At 48.0% G+C, this 19,478-nt stretch overlaps 1 protein-coding gene across 2 annotated transcripts in view; it reads left to right on the top strand.

Moving 5' to 3' along the window:
* Nucleotides 1-19,206, top strand: part of KDM2A (lysine demethylase 2A) — a 789,087-nt gene extending 769,881 nt beyond the window's left edge. For both annotated transcript variants that reach the window (XM_078657462.1, XM_078657547.1), the window contains one exon: nucleotides 15,176-19,206. In XM_078657462.1, the coding sequence (XP_078513588.1) occupies nucleotides 15,176-15,357 (182 nt within the window). In that variant the 3' untranslated portion in view covers nucleotides 15,358-19,206. The remainder of the gene's footprint in view (nucleotides 1-15,175) is intronic.
* Nucleotides 19,207-19,478: the final 272 nt, after the last annotated feature.

Raw genomic sequence — 19,478 nt, forward strand, 5'->3', positions numbered from 1 at the left:
GCTGCAAGTCCTTCCTCCGGAATCCGACTGCCCAGCTCGACAAGACCCGGCTTCCCTGGCACCTCCGACCTCTACTCACCTCTACAGCCAAGCTGAGAACCGTGAGTGCGACGAGACCTCAAGGGACCGACTATTGCCAAGACTGCACGACTTCTTCACAGCAAGCCCGCCGAGTAATCTCCTGGCGAGTGCTTTGGGGTTCGAGAAGCCCCAACCCTGAGCAGCTCCAGCACCGAAGAGCAGCCCCCCAGCATCTCCACGATCGGCGTGGGGCCCTTCTGCTTTTTGCTGCTCACCGCGTTGTTTGGCTACTAGCCCGCTGGCTTGTGGCCTTCTGAACGACGCCCGACGACATCACTGCTGCTGGTCTGGTTGCTCCAGACTGGCTCTTGCTCCCTTCCAGAAGAGGAGCACCCCGGACCCTCCTGGTCCACTCAAGACGCCATTTTTGAGTCCACCGCGTGGGCTTGAATTAGCCAAGGCTTTGTTGCCCAATCCTGGGTTCTTCGACGCCGACAGCTTCATCCATCGTGGGACAGCTCGCCCCTCCATCCTGGTCGCCGACAACGCCTCCTGGTCCGTGAGATCTGCAGAGCCCAGCGTCGCCCACTCACCTAGCCGAGGTGACTACCATCCGGTGCCCTCCTGGTGCCACCTGACTACTGGCTAGTAGTCACGAACTTGGTCCCCTCTGCTTTCAGGTGTCATCCATCTTCAAGATCCAGGCTTGGATCAACTCGAACTCTCTTCACTGGTCGCCTGCCAGCATCTTTCTTCCAGGCTCCTGGTTCGTCTACGAGGATTCCCGACGTCTTTTGAGACATATGCAGCTGCAGCCCCTGGGCTAGGTAACTTCGGCATTTCGGTGCCCCAGCATAGCCTCACTATCCAAGGGTCAGGATCCACTGTCGTTTTCTTCCTACCAGGTCGGGTTCGCCCGTGAACACTAACTTTAACTTTACTAGCTATCATAGACTTTGTCCCGCATCCCGCGTGAGAGTGCACACTCTGCACACGAGTCCCCTGGGCCTCCTAGAAGTAATCTAACGATTCTATAGTCAAGTCCTAGCGATTCCAAAGCCTATTAGTACTGTACTTACCTGCTAGTAATTTCGCGTTCCACTTTTTGAGTATATGGTTTCCCGTGCCCCTCGGGCATTTGTATATACTGTGCTAACTTAAATATTTTTATAAGAGTTTTGTTGTGTGCTTAGCTCCCTGTCTCATAAAGAGCCAGGGTAGTCTTGTTATAAATAAATACACTGTTTATTTTCATAACAACTTGTGTGGTGTCCTTTCACTGGGTGTTCAAGGGGTAATGTGATGGTAAAACAGCTGGCTTAACACGCCCTCTAGAGTCTTAGCCTTAGACTGCTCGTATCCATGCTACTAGGATAGCTGGTCTATAAGGTTGACTTACAACCAATCATCAATAAGGGTTGTTTGGACTGATATATAGTGATCACTAGAATAGTGAACACTGCACATCAGGCCAACTTCTCACACTCAGGTCCTGTCTACCGTCGATCTTGGAGACTGGATGGTCGGGTTGGACTTGCAGGACGCCTATTTTCACATCCCTGTCCTGCCTGCCCACCGGCGTTACCTACAGTTCACGGTAGGCCACAAGCATTTTCAGTTTACCGTGCTCCCCTTTGGCCTTACCAGCGCCCCTCGGGTGTTCACGAAAGTGATGGTGGTGGTTGCAAATCAGGGGTTCCAGTCTTACCTTATCTCGACGACTGGCTGTTGAAGGGGAGTTCACCACAGGCTGTCATCTCCCACCTCCAAACTACGGCGGACCTCAAGCATTTGCTGGGATTCACTATCAACGTGCCAAAGTCGCACTTGATTCCCTCTCAGAAGCTCCTTTTCATCAGGGGAGTTCTGGAAACAGCGCAGTTTGCGGCTTATCCTCCTGGACTGCGAGTCTGGGAAATTCAGGCTATGATCTTGCAGCCTCTATCCTAGGTTTCGGTCAGAATGACCCTGAGGCTGCTGGGCCTCATGGCCGCCTACATCCTTCTGGTGGATCACGCCAGGTGGCATATGCAGTGGGACCTGAAGTTCCAGTGGGCACAGCATATGGGGAATCTTTCTGACTACATCCAGATCCCAGAGGGCACTGAACACCAATTGCAGTGGTGGCCAACGAACCAGGATTGGATCAACAGCAGATTCCTCTCCCTTCCCCAAACAGAGTTCACAGTGGTGACGGAAGCATTACTTCTGTCGTGGGGTGGCCACATGGGGGAGGCGGCGATTAGAGGACTCTGTTATCCAGTATTATGGGTGTCTTTCATAGATTCACATGCCTGAATCATTCCCCGTCGTCGAGGCGGGAGTCTCCGATACATAGAAAAGCAATGTCCTATAGAGAAAAATAGGCCTAAGGGCCTCGCCTTAGTAGCCTATCTATGTCCTTTTGTAAAAAGGACCAAACTCCAGAAGGTAGCCAATCAGCTATCACCTCCCTCTAGAACCTTCCTGTCGGGAGCCTCAGTCTCTCAGATTTTCTACCGCACGTTGTGCTAGGGAGTCTCCACCTGAGTTCTCCTCAGGTTTCCTTGTTTAAACTCTTTTCTTCACAGAAATTGGATAGTTCTACCATGGCTGATTAACAGAAGAAGGGTCTCTTCAGAGCTTGCTCTTCTTGTGGTAAGAAGAGGCTCCATATCGATGAGCATGAAACCTGCTTATACTGTCTTTATCCGGACCATACTCCAAAAGAATGTAGAATTTGTAGAACATTCTCTACGAAAACTCTAAAAGACAGAGAAGGACGACTATTACTCTGGTTGAACAGGCTGAAAACCAGAGACAACCTGGAGTCTTCAGAGGACGGTGAGATAGCTTCTGTTTCCTCTAAATTATCCTTGAAGAGGCCAAGGGTTGCTTCCCCTAGCCCTACAGACGTTCCTCCTAAAAAGACTGTCAAAAAGTCTTCAGAGGCAAAATCCACAACGTCTGACAAGGAGGTTCCTGCCTTCAAGAAGCCTGCGTCGACGACGACTTCGTCGACGTTCCTCAGTGCAGAAGAAGACTGTGTCTCCAGTCTGTTTCGACGACGACGGTGTCGACGGCGTCGTCAGCCTTCTCTTCGACTACTCCATCGTCGACGGCGGGTAAGCCTGTGTCGTCGATTATCCTCATTAAAAAGCCATCGACGACGATAAAGATTTCGTGACGACATCAGTGTCGACGACTAAGCCAAAACCGTCATCGTCTACGCCGTCGACAAAGACACTCTCGTCGACGAGCATGCCGAAGACGACGACGACACTCGTCGACGAGCGTGCTGTCGACGAAGACTACGCCGATGACACCGTCGACGAAGGTTCCGTCGACGAAGGTACCTTCGACGAAGGCGCCAACGACGACGATTGATATTCAGCCGACGACGACACCGTCGACTACGTCATCGTCGACACTATGGAACCAATCGGAGCTGATTTCTCCGTCGTCAGCTGCCATTCAGCCGTCTACGATCCCACCATCGACGACTGGGCCATTAACACCAGCAGACGGTTTGCATCAAACCCCTCTAGGAAAAAAGGGCACAAAAAAGTCAATAACACCGGACTTAACGTCTCCCAGTAGGGTGCAAAGGTTGCCCCCAACTTGCCTACTGCAGGACGAGGACTCAGACGAGGATCTGTACGGACAGGCCACCAGTCCTTCAGACCGAATAGTGAAGTGCCAAAGCACTGATGATGAGGGGGATGAAGTGGAATTTACAGAAGAGACTGGGCCTTCACAAGTCCAGACGCAAGTCACGCCAATGGTATGCCTTCCAGTGTCTATAGTTTCAGACTTGCAGTTCTTGATTCAAGACTACAAGCAGCGATTTCCTGAATCGACCTCTGCTCCATCAACGGGGTCAAATCCAGCTACATCTGGACCGACTCCATCTTCACGGCCTAGACCATCACCATTAGTGATCCGCCAGGAAAGCGAGCCAGTGCAGGATATCCTGTCTTCTGACGAGGAAGTTGAAGAACCGGAGGATGGAGAGGTCCGAGATGACCAGTCTGACCATAGAGATGATGAGGACTACATCGCTCCTTCTCCTGCCACACCTGAGCCCACTACCTCAGACTCACCGCCAGTGGACATTGGTGGATTTCACAACTTAGTGGAGAGAGCGGCCAAAAGATTCCATATGACGATGGAATCTCATGAAACAGACTGTTTCCTGTATGATTTTAAAGACCCGGTTAAGAAAACAACCAGATCAATTCCTATCATTGACCACATATGGGAGCAGGGAAAACATCTGATGCAGACACCAGCCTCAGTCTCAGCAGTGGTACCACGGCTGGACAAAAAGTATACGGCACCAACAACAGCGCCAGCCTGCCTTACTGGTCATCCCAAGCCAGATTCTGTGGTTACCCAGGCGGCACAGAAAAATTCTAGGAATCCGTCATCTCCATTGTCCGCTCCACCGGACAAGGAGGGCAGGAAACTAGACAGTATTGGCAAACGCTTTTCCACCACGTCGGCCATGACTGTGAAAGTAGCTAATTCCATTGTGCTACTGGGCCGCTACAACAGGCAATTGTGGGAGGATATTGCTCCGTATCTGGCAGAGCTACCAGACGCCGTGAAAGAGGAGGTTCAATCACTCCTTAAAGAGGGCCAAACATCAGCATCGGAACTTATAGATTGTGCGATGGATGTTGCAATGACCAGCTTCAGACAGCTGGCAGGGGCTGCGGTCTTGCGAAGGCAGGGGTGGCTTAAAGCTACATCTTTTCGCCAAGAGGTCCAAACTAAGGTACTGGACATGCCTTATGATGGCCAACACCTCTTTGGGGAGAAAATCGACGAGGCCTTACAAACGATCAAGAAAGATACGGCAAGGGCGCTTGGCACACTACAGTTTAGGAGCCAGTCCTTTCGAGGGAGCAGGGGTAGAGGTCAATCCTCTCACAAAGGATCTTACCAAAACAAATCCACATACTCCTATAATCAAGGCCGATCGCGATACCAACAGCGACGGCAGCAACAAGATCGCCAGACCTCGTATGGAAAGTCCAACTACAGGGGAAAAAACCAAAGGACACCCACTGGCGGACGCCAATGACCTTTTCCAGCAGCCAGTCCGTCCACAATCTCATTTTTTCAAACTTCGAGGAAAACTGACACACTTCCTCGACAATTGGAGATCAATTACAACAGATCGGTGGGTGCTCTAATTGATCCAATTCGGACATTCGTTGGAATTCAAATCAATTCCCCCGACAACTCCTCCTCGCAAAATGCAACACAGGAATTTACGATTACTCCAAGAGGTCTCTTCTATGTTGAAGAAAGGAGCAATAGAGCGAGTACCATCAGCTCACAGAGGAAAGGAATTTTATTCCCGCTTCTTTCTGATACAAAAGAAAGGGAAGAAATGGAGGCCCATCTTAGATCTCAGGGCACTCAACGCATTCTTGAAGAGTCAATCGTTCCGCATGGTTCGATCCAGGAGATTTTGGGGTTACTAGAGGAAGGGGACTTTATGACGTCTTTAGATCTGCAAGACGCATATTACCACATCCCTATTCACAAAGGCCACAGGAAATTCCTCAGATTCGCAGTGGCGGGTCAACACTATCAATTCTGTGTCCTCCCTTTTGGCTTCAAGTCGGCACCTCGGATATTCACCAAGTGCCTCTCTCCAGTGGCGGCTTTCCTACGACAGTATGGACACCGGGTCTTCCCATATCTGGACGACTGGCTGCTGAAAGCACCATCTATGAAAGGCGCAGCCAAGTCCTTCAGCGCCTGTCTCAATCTTTTCCAGCACCTGGGCCTGACGCTCAATCACGAGAAGTCTACTCTACAGCCCTCCCGAGTTCTTACCTTTCTCGGGGCGACATTGGATACGGAATGTTCAAAAGCATTCCCATCTCAGGAGAGAAAGCACAAGCTTATCACTCTGGCCACCTGTAGGAAGGTAGATCCCTGACTATGGTTGCCCCCAACTTTTTGCCTGGTGTTTTGCTGGTTTTCTGACTTAGTTGACCTGGGGCCCTGCTATTCAGGACCCCAGGCCTACTGCTCTCTCTGTAAAATGGATTCCATGTACCTTAGGTACATATCTAAATTGGATACTGAGTCACCTTACCAGTCCCTGTACAGTGTACCTTAGGTACCCAGGGCATAGGTGTACCCAGGGCCTACCAGGGGCTGCAGCATGTATTATGCCACCCCTGGCTGGCCATCCAAATCTGACACAACTGGCTGCTTGACAGCTGGGGCAAGGTGGTGTACTCACCCTTTGCTTTAGATATAGTATACCTATATCTAACCCTAAAAATGGACACACAGATCTCCTATCAGTCACTCCTATGGCAGGCCTTAACAATCCTGAAGGCAGAGTGCTTGGAATCGTGTGAGATGGTGCTCTGGCATGAGCTGAGCCTGTCTGCGGCTTTCGGGATCCATCCCTTAGCCGTTTCCACGATATCGCATACCATATACTCTTAAGTGCATTATAATCCTCGCGGTTATATGCCAACTCTGGTATCGCTTTATCAAAACATGTCGAGTAAGGTGTCATACGAATTGGAATACTAACCCCTCGCCAATTCTGGCGACGGGGTTAGCATTCCACCCTTCTAGAGGGACACGACATGTATGTAACCCCTAACCCCGGTTAAAGTCAGACATAGCCTTAGCTCCACAAAATGGATGCTGCCACCGAGACACAAGTCTGCCCTCCTGCTGCTGGGAGTCCTCCCAGAGCAGGAGGCAAGGACAAAGGGTTTCCTGCCAGGGGCGGTGCCAGCACCGTCCCAGACAGGGTTTTGTGTATTGTAGGTAGGCAGGGCTTTAGAGGAAGGTGACTGCACGTGGCACCCCGGTGCTCACTGTGCATAGGCTGGCTGGAACCAGTTCCAGGGTCACTCCAGACCCTGTGCCGGGGAAAAGCCCGCCAAGGAAGTGGGTGTAACCACCCCCCTCCTAGTCCCACCCCTAGGGCAGGACTTAGTCGCGTGCCAGCCCCTTTTTACAGGATAAAGGTAGGAACTGGCCCCCTTCCAAATCAGATCATCTTTGAATCCTGAAACTACTTTCCACGAAAGGAACTCAAGACTTCTTCCTAAGATTTCTCCCTTGTGACTAAGGAGTAGTCACCCTGCATCCGCAGGCACCATCTTAAGAACACTGCGGTCTGCTGCAAGTCTCTCCTCCGGATAAAGACTGCCCAGCTCGACGAGAACTGGCTTCCCTGGCACCTCTGACCTCTACCTACATCATCAGTCACGCTGAGATTCGTGGGTGTGACGAGACCTCGAGGGACCGGCCATCTTCAAGACTGCACGACTTCTTTCCAGCAAGCCCGCCGAGTAATTTCCTGGTGAGTGCTTTGGGGTCCGAGAAGCCCCGACCCTGAGCAGCTCCAGCACCGAAGTGCAGCCTCCCAGCATCTCCACGATCTGCGTGGGGCCCTTCTGCTTTTTGCTGCTCACCGCGTTGTTTGGCTACTAGCCCGCTGGCTTGTGGCCTTCCGAACGACGCCCGACGACATTTCTGCTGCTGGTCTGGTTGCTCCAGGCTGGCCCTTGCTCCCTTCCAAAAGAGGAGCACCCCGGACCCTCCTGGTCCACTCAAGACGCCATTTTGAGTCCACCGCGTGGGCTTGAATTAGCCAAGGCTTGTTGCCCAATCCTGGGTAACTTCGACGCCGACAGCTTCATCCATCGTGGGACAGCTCGCCTCTCCATCCTGGTCGCCGACAACGCCTCCTGGTCCGTGAGATCTGCAGAGCCAGCGTCGCCCACTCACCTAGTCGAGGTGACTTCGCCCGGTGCCATCCTGGTGCCCACTTAATCACTGGCTAGTGATTCAAGAACTTGGTCCCCTCTGCTTTCAGGTTTTCTTCTTCCTTGATCCAGGCTTGGAGCCATCGAACTTTTCTTCACTGGTCGCCTGCCAGCAACTTCCTTCTTCCAGGCTCCTGGTCCGGCAACGAGATCCCCGACGTCTTTTCAGACCTATGCAGCTGCAGCCCCTGGGCTAGGTAACTTCGGCACTTCGGTGTCCCAGCATAGCCTCACTATCCTAGGGTCAGGATCCACTGTCGTTTTCTTCCCACCAGGTCGGGTTCGCCCGTGAACACTAACTTTGCCTTTACTAGCTCCCATAGACTTTGTCCCGCATCCCGCGTGAGAGTGCACACTCTGCACCCGAGTCCCCTAGGTCTCCTAGAAGTAATCTAACGATTCTATAGTCAAGTCCTAGCGAGTCCAAAGCCTATTACTACTGTACTTACCTGCCAGTAATTTCGCATTCCAATTTTTAAGTATATGGTTTTTCGTGCCCCTCGGGCATTTGTGTATAACGTGCTAACTTAAGTATTTTCATAAGAGTTTTGTTGTGTGCTTAGCACCCTGTCCTCATAAAGAGTACAGGGTTGTTGTGATTCTAATAAATACATTGTTTATTTTCATAACACTTGTGTGGTGTCCTTTCACTGGGTGTTCAAGGGGTAATGTGATGGTAAAACAGCTGGCTTAACACGCCCTCTAGAGTCTTAGCCTTAGACTGCTCGTATCCATGCTACTAGGATAGCTGGTCTATAAGGTTGACTTACAACCAATCATCAATAAGGGTTGTTTGGACTGATATATAGTGATCACTAGAATAGTGAACACTGCACATCAGGCCAACTTCTCACACCACCGTAGTAGCCTCGAAGACAACTTTACTGGTCCGTACTTTCAAGTCCCTCTTGGGGATGATGTCCTCGTGTATCCTGCTTATTCCCCACTGTCTGCTCAGAATGCGCCCACTGCAGGAGGCCTTGACCAGGCAATGGACTCAAAGCACAGGTTCTTTTGAGGATCGCATTGTGATAACTCAACAAATGACCAAGGCCTTACTCTGGTGGAGGTTGCTCAAGAACCTCTCAAGGGCTACCATTCCTGCTTCCTGCAGCCCCACATGTGGTAACAACGGACGCCTCCTTAGAGGAATGGGGAGTGGTCCTACTGGAATTGCAGATCAGCGGCAAGTGGACGGACCAGGAAAAGCAGCTCCATATCAACCTCCTAGAGCTGAGGGCAGTTTTTCTAGCTCTGCAGGCTTTCCTAGCGCGCATCAAGAACTCCCCAGTGCTCGTCAGGACCGACAACACTACGACGATGCACTACTTGAACAAGCAGGGAGGAACGCGTTCGCTCACACTATCTCGCGAATCGCAGAAAATCTGGAACTGGCTTGTGCTCCACAGTATCACGTTAAAAGCGGAGTATGTCCCAGGCAAGGACAACGTCATAGCAGATGCTCTAAGCAGACAGAGATCTATGTCCCACGAATGGGAGCTCGACCAAGAGGTGCTAGATCACATCTTTTCGGAATGGGGGTCACCGCAGATCGACCTTTTTGCCACCAGGGAGAACGCCAAATGCCGCAACTTTGCAAGTTGGCATCCCCAGTTAAGGTCCCTCGGAAATGCATTTTCCATCGCCTGGCGCAACGTGTTTGCGTACGCCTTTCCGCCGTTCCCTCTGATACCAAGAGTCCTCAGAAAGATGAAGACCGAGCACTGCACTCTGATTCTGATTGCCCCGTTCTGGCCGAGGCAGCATTGGTTCACGGACCACCTCAGTTCACCCGCCAATCTGTCTGTATCAACATCCATCCCTGCTCACGATGTCCAACGGCCAAGTACAGCACCCGAATCTGAAATCACTCAGATTATCAGCTTGGCTCTTGAGTACCGAGAGTTCTGCCAGCTAGACATCCCGCAGGAGTGCAAAGATGTCCTCGCGAAGGCAAGAGCGGAGAGCACAAACAAAACCTATTCCTTAAAGTGGAAACGCTTTTGCATCTGGTGTAAGGACAAAGGTCTGCATCCCTTTCAGGCTACTCCGGAGCAGCTACTACCATACCTGCTACACCTTGCACAGTCGGGCCTTGCGCACGCCTCCATCAGAGTTGATTTGGCGGCGATTTCACGGTAGGCAAGAACTTCAAAAGGGCCCTCTCTCTGGTCACACAGGTTAATAAAACAATTCCTTAAAGGACTCTACAGATCCTTTCCTCGGCCTCGGAGGGTTCCACCAACATGGCATCTCAATGTGGTCCTCAACCAATTGATGAAACACCCTTTCGAACCCATTCACAGGGCAGATGTCAAATACATCTCCTGGAAAACAGCCCTCCTACTGGCACTGACCTCCGCAAGAAGGGTCAGTGAACTACAGGCTCTTTCCATGCAAAATCCCTTCATGCAGTTTAAGGAAGACAGAGTAGTTTTAAGAACTAATCCTCGGTTTATTCCTAAGGTCCTGTCAGACTTCCATTTAAATGAGCCTATAGTCCTCCGATCATTCTTCCCAAATCCCAGCACTGCAGCTGAAAGAACCCTGCACTCTTTGGACTTGAAGAGGTGTCTTAAATTTTACCTTGACAAGACAAAACAGTTCAGGAAAACAAATCAGCTATTCATCGCTTTTAGTAGACCAAGGAAAGTCATGCTGCTTTCCAAACAAAGTATTTCAAGATGGATATCTTCGGCAATTGCCTTTTGCCACGACAGAGCCGGACGGCCATTGCACTCCAAAGTAAGAGCTCATTCTACAAGAGCTGTGTCCACATCGGCTGCACTGTTCACTGGGGTGCCAATACTGGACATTTGCAGAGCAGCGACATGGAAGTCGCCGCATACCTTCACCAGGCACTACTGCCTGGATACGGAACTGATGCAGGATGCAGCAGTGGGCCAGGCTGTGTTTCGCCATCTATTCCAATGAGGTGAGCCTTCCTCCTTCCCGCCATCCTTCGCTGGTATGCACATTTATTTACTTATTTCTTGTTATTTATTGATGGCTCATAGTCGCATGATATGTATTATCTACAGACTGGTATATGCTGTTCCATCAGAAATGTGCATAATGTATTGCTTGCTACTCTGATTCAGGCATGTGAATCTATGAAAGACACCCATAATACTGGATAAGAAATGCATTACTTACCTGTAACTGCAGTTATCCAGTATTGGTGTCTTTCATAGATTCATATGCAACCCTCCCGCCTCCCCTGGAAGGACTCACTTCTTTCTCTAACAGTATTACGCCTACCTAGCTTGGTGCGTACGAAAATCTGAGAGACTGAGGCTCCTGACAGGAAGGTTCTAGAGGGAGGTGATAGCTGATTGGCTACCTTCTGGAGTTTGGTCCTTTTTACAAAAGGACTAGATAGGCTACTAAGGTGAGGCCCTTAGGCCTATTTTTCTCTATATATGTCTATAGGACATTGCTTTTCTATGTACCGGAGACTCCCGTCTCGATGACGGGGAATGATTCAGGCATGTGAATCTATGAAAGACACCAATACTGGATAACTGCAGTTACAGGTAAGTAACGCATTTCTTCTCCGGCGGAGTCCTGGCTCCACATCAACCTTCTGGAGCTACGGCGATTCATCTTGCACTGAAGGCATTCCTTCCTTCTGTCAAAGGGAGAGTAGTGCAGGTGTTCAGACTACACCACCGCCATGTGGTAGTGCAACAAACAGGGTAGAGTGGGGTCGTGGAACCTCTGTCAGGAGGCCCTTTGTCTCTGGCAGTTGCTGGAACATCAGGGCATGTCCCGGGTGGTTCAACACTTGGCAGGTTCCCTGCACGACAGGGCGGTTCACCCCTGAAGAGAACGTGCAATGTCAGAAGTTCTGCACGTTAGAATTTTCAAGGCGGCACTCGCTAAGCGACGCTTTTTGTCGCGAGTGGAGTAGTGGTCTCCGCCTATACCACATCTGCCCAGAGTGCTGAAGAACAAGCGCAACCGGGCCCAAGTAATTCTTGTGGCTCCGGACTGGGCACAGAGTCTCGTATCCCGAGCTCTTGGACATGGCCATCGATCCTCCAATAAGACTGACTGCCCCTTGCAGAGGGGGGGGGGGGGGTTAGGGGGTCTTCTGTCTCAACAGCAGGGGAGGTCCTCCACCCAAACCTGTACAGCCTCCACCTCACCATTCCTCCTGAAGTCTGTAATGGTACCTTGGCTGCCAGGCGTCTCTCTACTCAAATAGTATACGCCTGTAGATGGAACAAATTTGTAGCATGGTGCGCAGCAAAGGCTGTGGATACCCTTTCTGCCCCCTTTCTGAGGTTCTCCTCTTCCTACTGTCTACAGCCCACCAGGGCTTTGCTCTGGGCACCCTCAAGGGCTATATTTCGGCCTTTCTTCACCTTCCTGATCAGCCTTCTCTTTTCAAGTCCCCTATTGTAAATCGTTTCCTTAAGGGCATTACTCGCCTGTTTCCTCCTATTCCTTTCGTAATGCCCCAGTGGGACTTGAACCTTGTTCGGACTTATCTTATGTGCGCTTCCTTCGAGCCGCCACATAATTGTCCTCTCAGACTCTTGACCTTAAAGACTGCTTTTCTTGTTGCCATCACCTGTGCTCGCAGGGTGAGTGAGCTTCAAAACACTTTTTTCTAAGCCACCTTTCCTTGCTGTTCATCCGGACAAGGTTGTTCTCTGAACTCTACCTTCTTTTCTTCGCAAAGTGGTTACCTCTTTCCACATAGGACAGACCATCACTTTGCCCACCTTCTTTCTGCCCCCACATCCTTCTAAAGAGGAGAGGCTCCACCGTCTGGATCCAAAACGTGCGCGCTAATTTTACCTGGATCGTACAAAACCATTCCGGGTCGATAATCAGCTCTTTGTTGGCCATCTCTCCCTGGGTCCCTCTTTGCATTAAAATGTGTTATTCCTTGGCGAAAAAGGGAACCTCCAGTAAGGTTGCGCGTCCATTCCACCAGGGCGACGACAGCCACAATTGATTTGGGACGTGGAGTCCCCCTTCATGAAATCTGCCAGGCAGCCACGTGGGCTTCTTTGCACACGTTCACCAAACATTACTGCCTGGACAGCCAAGTCCGACGAGACTGTTTTCTTTGGTTGCTCTGCTCTTCAAGACTTCCTGGTGTGAACTTGGTTCTTGGAACCACCTCTGAGATTAGTATTGTATTACTAAGGTTTCTATTCTAAGGTAAGGAATCCATAACGAATAGTCTTTCAGATGAACAAGTTACTTACCTTCGATAACGATGTATCTGTAAGAGACATATATTAGTTATGGATTCCTTACTGCCCCACCCATCCTCTCCTTTCTGCGAACTGACTTCTAGAGTGAGTGACTCCCTTTCAGGGACCTAGTTTTATGCCCCATTGGCTTGCATGGCTCTGCGCTTCTATTGTGGAATGTCTTGTAAAGAACTGACGTCTGCGCGCAGGTGCGGCGTCTAAGTAGATACCGCAACGTCATTCTGGCGATCATGACGACGAATGCGGAGTTGGCCAACGCCACCTACAGACGTGCAGGGGTACTGCTGAAGAAAAGTTCTCTGGATAGTCTGATGCCTGGTGGTAATTCTAAAGTAAGGAATCCATAAGTAATGTCTCTTACAGATATATCGTTACCGAAGGTAAGTAACTTATTCATTGCATCCAACTGCATTTCAATTGTATTTCAACTGCAAAATACCTGCAAAGTATTATTTCGCTTACCTGCACCAGGCCTGGCTTGGTTCTAGAAATAAACTAAATATTTTTATACAAACCAAATTGGTCGGAGTACAGTCTTTAAGTGTGTGACATAATTTCTTGCCTGAGTGTTTACAATAAATGCTTACCACTACCCTCTGATAAAGCCTTGCTGCTCGCCCACACTACCACAAATAGAGAATAAGGTGCTATCTTATTTTACCTCTGCCTACTTTTGGGGTTCCACTGGACTCTGTGCACACTATACCTAATTTTGGTATAGAATATACAGAGCCAGCTTCCTACACTGGGGTCTTAAGGTCTTCCTTTTTTCAAACCCTACATGATGCCTTTATATTGCAATGCATTCTTAGAGCTGGTCTAGACACTAGACTGTCAGCGGCACTATGGGCACTGGCATCCTTGTTCGACAATATGCTTTGGTTCATTGCACCCAGGTCCTCTGGAGATCTCCAAGCAACGTTGATTGACAGAGACAGGCTCTTCAGTACGAAGGTGTATTTACAACAAGAGCTCTTTAAAGACAGGCTGGCTACTGCTGGTGCCAAATATCAGTAGTACCGGACGTTCCGGGGACACTACAGGGGTCTTGACTTCAGACACATTGATTACAGCCTGCCAACATTGTGGCTGGAATTGGTGGTGGCAAAAGCTGTGGACACCTTTAGACAGGCAATCCTCACCAGCTACATCCACACCAGACTGCTTAGGTTTCCCCTACCATGGTCATATGAAATCAGTAAGAGCAGATTTTGATTTTGTCTACCAGGCAGCATGCAGTTACTTCGGACCAGTGGGTCATTCAGGTTGATAATTGCGGTTACTACGTCCCATTTTTGTCCACCACTCTTTTGTTCCACCAGTTTGTTTTACCTTAGGCGTACCCCCACCCCCCTGCCTATGCAATGATGGCGACCCCTGTTCCCCGGTACTTATGTCAGGCTAGTGCCTGGTTCTGGGGCTTCTTGTTCTTCAAGCATCCTGCTGGGTAGCACATACATGCTGTGCAGTGGAAGCTACATCTTAAATGGGCAAACACTGGTGGCACCCTTGGGCACCCCAAGTGATGATACAGAACTTGGTTCAGTCTGATTTCATTAGTTTCATAATTTCTGCAGATTAATGAATCTTTGATCATTCTGCGTTTCCATAGACATGAACAGTAAACCCGGTTGTAGAATATGACCCCTTCCCCCCACCCTTCCTTTAGTGGCTCCATCCTTATGGTCCATTAGTTAGGTAGATTAATATTTGGCTGTTACAATATTCTTTTGTGCTTTGATTACCCAGATTTGATGGATTCTTCCTTCAATGAAGGCACTTTATAATTGATAATCCAGTTGCTCCAATAGGAGCTATAGTTTGTTTATCAAGTGTAGGGCATCGGTGCACAGGGTTGACACCTATAGTCCGCTTAGGGTCTTTAATTCTGGATGTGGGATGGAATCTCCACGGTTTGATGCCACAACCAGCCAGTGCACAGGATCTGTTGTAGAAACTTTGCATATCCAGTCTGGCATCTTGGATATTTAAAAAGGTATGGTCTATATGGTTACATACAGCAGTCTCCATAAAGCACATTACCAAAAGTAAGTAACTTGTTCATCTGCTCCAAACAGTTTTTTCGTGTTCTTAACCTCTTGTTCTCTTCTTTCTGAACAGGCTGCAATAAGATGACAGATCAATGCCTGCTGTTCCTTAGACGAATCCCCAATATCAACCTCATTGACCTTCGTGGCTGCAAACAGATTACTCGCTCAGCCTGTGAGAGCTTCATTTCAGACCTTTCAATCAACAGCCTGTACTGCCTGTCAGATGACAAGCTCATTCAGAAAATCAGCTAGTGGGCAGCGGAGTGAAAGACTACGGATGGGCTCTGTGTGTCCCTGCCACCAAAACACCCCTCCCCAAACCCTTCTCCTCCAAGGAGAGTCCGGTGCAAGGCACAGACTGCAGCCAGCCTCGATGTGCTCCCGGAAGTCTTGGAGTGAGCACGTGTGCTCGATGGGCCTGGGCTTGAACCCCCCCTCCACCATTCTCTGGATTGTCACACGTTTGCTCTTGCTTTTGCCGCCTGGCATAATTGGTCTACTGAAGAGTAAAAGCTTGGATGGAGGAGGATTAAAACTGAAGTGCGCAATAAGAGAATGCTCCTCCTTCACAGTTTCACTTAATTTATTTTGTTTATTCTGACAGGGTTTGTTTGTGGGGAACCTAACTGTTCCAGAGGACCTGGTATTTGCTGTCTGTGAAATTCTCACTGGGCTGATTCAGTGCCACAATGCCATCTTTGTTGTTTTTGTTCTGTGTGCTTGGGCTCTAAATTTGAACTTGGCAAGGCACTTTGTTGCATTGTTTCCTGTTAGCAAGAAAGTAAAGTCCCTTAGAGTTCAGGTGAGAAAAGGCATAGGCTCAATTACTGGCCGAAGCGTCAAGAGTCTTCCACAATAAAGACTCTGCTTTTTATGTTCGTTTTTGGGTTAGCTGTGCTTTCCCTGTGGTGTATTCTGTATGTGGAATTCCTGAGGTCGCCAGCACTGTATGAGAAGCAAGAAGTAATTTACTCATGTCAGTAGACCACTGCAGCATCAATAAGGCTGCTTTCTACACATTAAAGTGCAGGCTTGGATGCTCTGTTACTTCAAACAACTGGAAATAAAGTTAGCTTTGATTGTCTACAGATCATCTTCCAGTGGAGCAAATTCATCAACAGGAAAGTGGCTCCAAGCTTGAAGCAGAGCGATTTCTCCAAAGACTACATGTCTATGATATTCAATCCTAACACATTCACCCTCCACTCGCTGCAAATGATATTCCACCAAATAACACTGAAGTCATTTATAAGAATGGCTTGCAGCTGTTCATCAGGCAAGCTTTCAGACCGATAGCAAGGCATGAAATTACAGCTGCACACTTCCTAATTTCTCAGTGGTAACGAGGTAAACCTTTAGCTTGTTGACCACCTGGCTCATCCCTTTTTTTCTTATTAATGTGTGCAGCAACCACAAAAAATTTAGAGCTGGTTCACTACAATCCATAGTCCTTTGTTTGCACTGTTCCTAATCCTGATCTATATGGCTGCACTTTTCAAAACACCATGACCTTAACAAAAGTGAGCAACTAGTGTTTGCTTTTTCTAAAACTGTCTCCGGACTTGCTGCCATTTCCTCTTCCTAATGCAGTGGGCGCTGCTTATAGTGGAGGATATTTTCCTCCATCCCTCCCAGGAGTGAATTTGTTTACTTGCTGGATTGTTTAGCTTTGAGCGTTAATATGGTTACAAATGTAAGTGGTTCAAATTGATCCCCCTAAGCTGAAGTAGTGCAGGTCAGGAAGGGCTCTAAGATTTTCGTTTTGTAACACACTCACTCAATTAAGGGTATAACTGTGCAGACACAAATAAGGTTTTAGTCAAATAATGCAAGGTTTTTGAATTCATGCCAGTTGGATACCAAAAAGGAGACTTGCTGGATAAACTAATTATGCAATGTGGTTGGTCTCCTGCACAGCAGGATGTTCAGTAGAAATTCCTAAATGGATCTGTTCCTTAGCATCACTTGCTTTCTTTGCACTTGACCAGATTTCAGTGAGAACACTGGAAGGCGGATAGTCCTTATGCTCTTCATTGCAACAAAGAAGTTGACAAGGATACTGTGAAATGTTCACCAAATGAGCTGTTTTTGGTAGGAATAACTTACGCTTATGGAGTACTTGTACTTAATTGTGACGGTGTCAAAGTCTTGTCCCATGGAGCAAGTAGGAAGAGCAAGCTGTCAGTTTTGTTGAGTATGATGTTGCAAGTTTACAGGTCCAGACAAGACGACTGCCTTGTGGTGTAACTATGCTATACAGTCATATATAGCAAACTAGAGCATTTGACACGCCCTCATCAGTATCCTCACTTAATACACCCCTAGCAAAGCCTAATGATTTGATTTATCGCTTGTGCAGAAGTGGTAACCCTAATGGGTGCGTGGTGCCAAGGAACTCCAGACTAATCAGTGTCAAATAAGACTACCAACATAAACAGATAATTAGTCAAGTGATTGTGAGCAGCGAATGTGATCAAGAATGCCTCTAATAAGATGGGAACACAATGTTGCATATGCTTGCCAGAGTCATGTTGCATAGGCTTGCCCGAGTCTGTCCCTTAAGTATAACCTTACATTGCTCAGCTGATTATACCCATGGCTCCTTGAATGTAATATCCTGTCAGCTGCAACTGGAAGACTGTGACCTACGCACAAGTAGGTTTTACGTCTTGTAGCAGCCATTGAATGTCCTATTTTAACATCTGATGCAGATTTGCCTTTGGTTCATTGATGCCTCAGGGTATCGAGGTAGCATGAAAACATTGTATTGAACTGCCAAAGCTTACGTAAACTGTAATGGGTATTTTATGCAAAGTAGCCGTGACAAAGTATGAAGAACAGAGAAGAGTAGAAGTAGGGAGGGAATATGTATTGCAAGAAGAAATGATGTTTGGCAAAAGGAATTTGTGAGCTTTCTTGCACTGGTGTACTTTAAGTTTCTTTGAACTGTATATGGCACTGCCATTATTAATCACCCTCCAATTCGATTGACTGAAGTGAACCAGTCATATGGGGTGTCATCAAACCCCACTTTTGGTTTGTCCTAAACCTGGCAAAAGTCAACAGAACATAATTTTGCTATATGTTGAACCATAGAATTTGCATATCCATTCAGTGTTGGTTGCTAATGGTTTTCCATATCTCAGTTGCTGTGTTGATCTCAGTAAGGAGGGAAAATAGCTTCTAGCCCATCTACCCATCTTTACTCAAAGCTTTGTTCACGAAAGACATTTAATTTACCAAGCGGATGGGTTATGATTCTCCTCCTTGATGTCTGCCGAAGATGTGAGCCTGATTCCCACACAGCAATCAATGACCCATTCGGAAGACAACCACAGACCATGGGAGCTGCAATCTTAGGAATGTAGACCCACAGCATTGTTGGTACAGACAAGGATATGTTGTACATATTTGAATTGCATAAAAATGTGTGTAGTCATTGCATCAACAACCTGCATCTCAAGTCTTAAAGTTATTTTAATTTTTCTTCATTTTGTTCAGCGTTTCCTGAGTTTTATTTTCAGCTGTAGAAAGGGAGACTGGTTTTGTTGAATGGACAGTCAGGGTAGTAGCAGTTTTTTTTTATTTTTCTCCCTTCTACTGCAAATGTCCCAGACTCTTGCACCACCCATTCTAGACTGTCAACACCTCCCCGCTCCAGATAGAAAGGGCTGATTGGCTCCTTGTGAGCATGACCAGCTGGTGATTGTGCACATATGGCTATGCTGAGGCTCAGAAAAATGTTTTTCTATTGAAATATTTTGTAAAATATTAGTTATTTTTCTGTTTAATTGAATAATTCATTTTCAGTTGTGCGAGTGACTAGCCATGGGTGTGTGCAGAATCTTTAATGTTCTAAGCGTTACTGCGCAGTCTCTTGTTTGATACCAGGTCTATTTATGCAGTCAGTGGGAGTGGGAGACTGCTACATTATGTGGCTGTATGATTCATTTTTTTCTGCTGGGGCTTGGATGATTTACACAGATTATTCCAATTAGATTTTGTAAGACATGCAATGATGTCTATAGGTCCTCCTCACAATAAGATACCTGCTTGGAATCAAAATATTTTTTTTGACAATAAAAAGTTGTACAAACTTTGCCTCTTTGGGATTGCTTGTTTGCATTCTGCTGGTGTCTGATTTTTGTATTCATGATATACTACATCTGTGTAGTAAATCGCTAGCCAATTGGCCTCGAAGACACACTGAGATCTGCCATTTATGGATTTCTCAGCAGATGGTCTCAGTGGGTGATCGGGGTGATCGGCCATCGTATAGCCCAAATCATTTTGGCTAATGTTATTTGGTACATGTGAGCTTTCCGTATGGTGGTTTTCAGTAGATTAGGTAGTGAGTCTTGCAATCTGCTGAC

The sequence above is a fragment of the Lissotriton helveticus genome, chromosome 1_1 (assembly GCF_964261635.1).
Source record: "Lissotriton helveticus chromosome 1_1, aLisHel1.1, whole genome shotgun sequence".
Classification (NCBI taxonomy): Eukaryota; Metazoa; Chordata; class Amphibia; order Caudata; family Salamandridae; genus Lissotriton; species Lissotriton helveticus.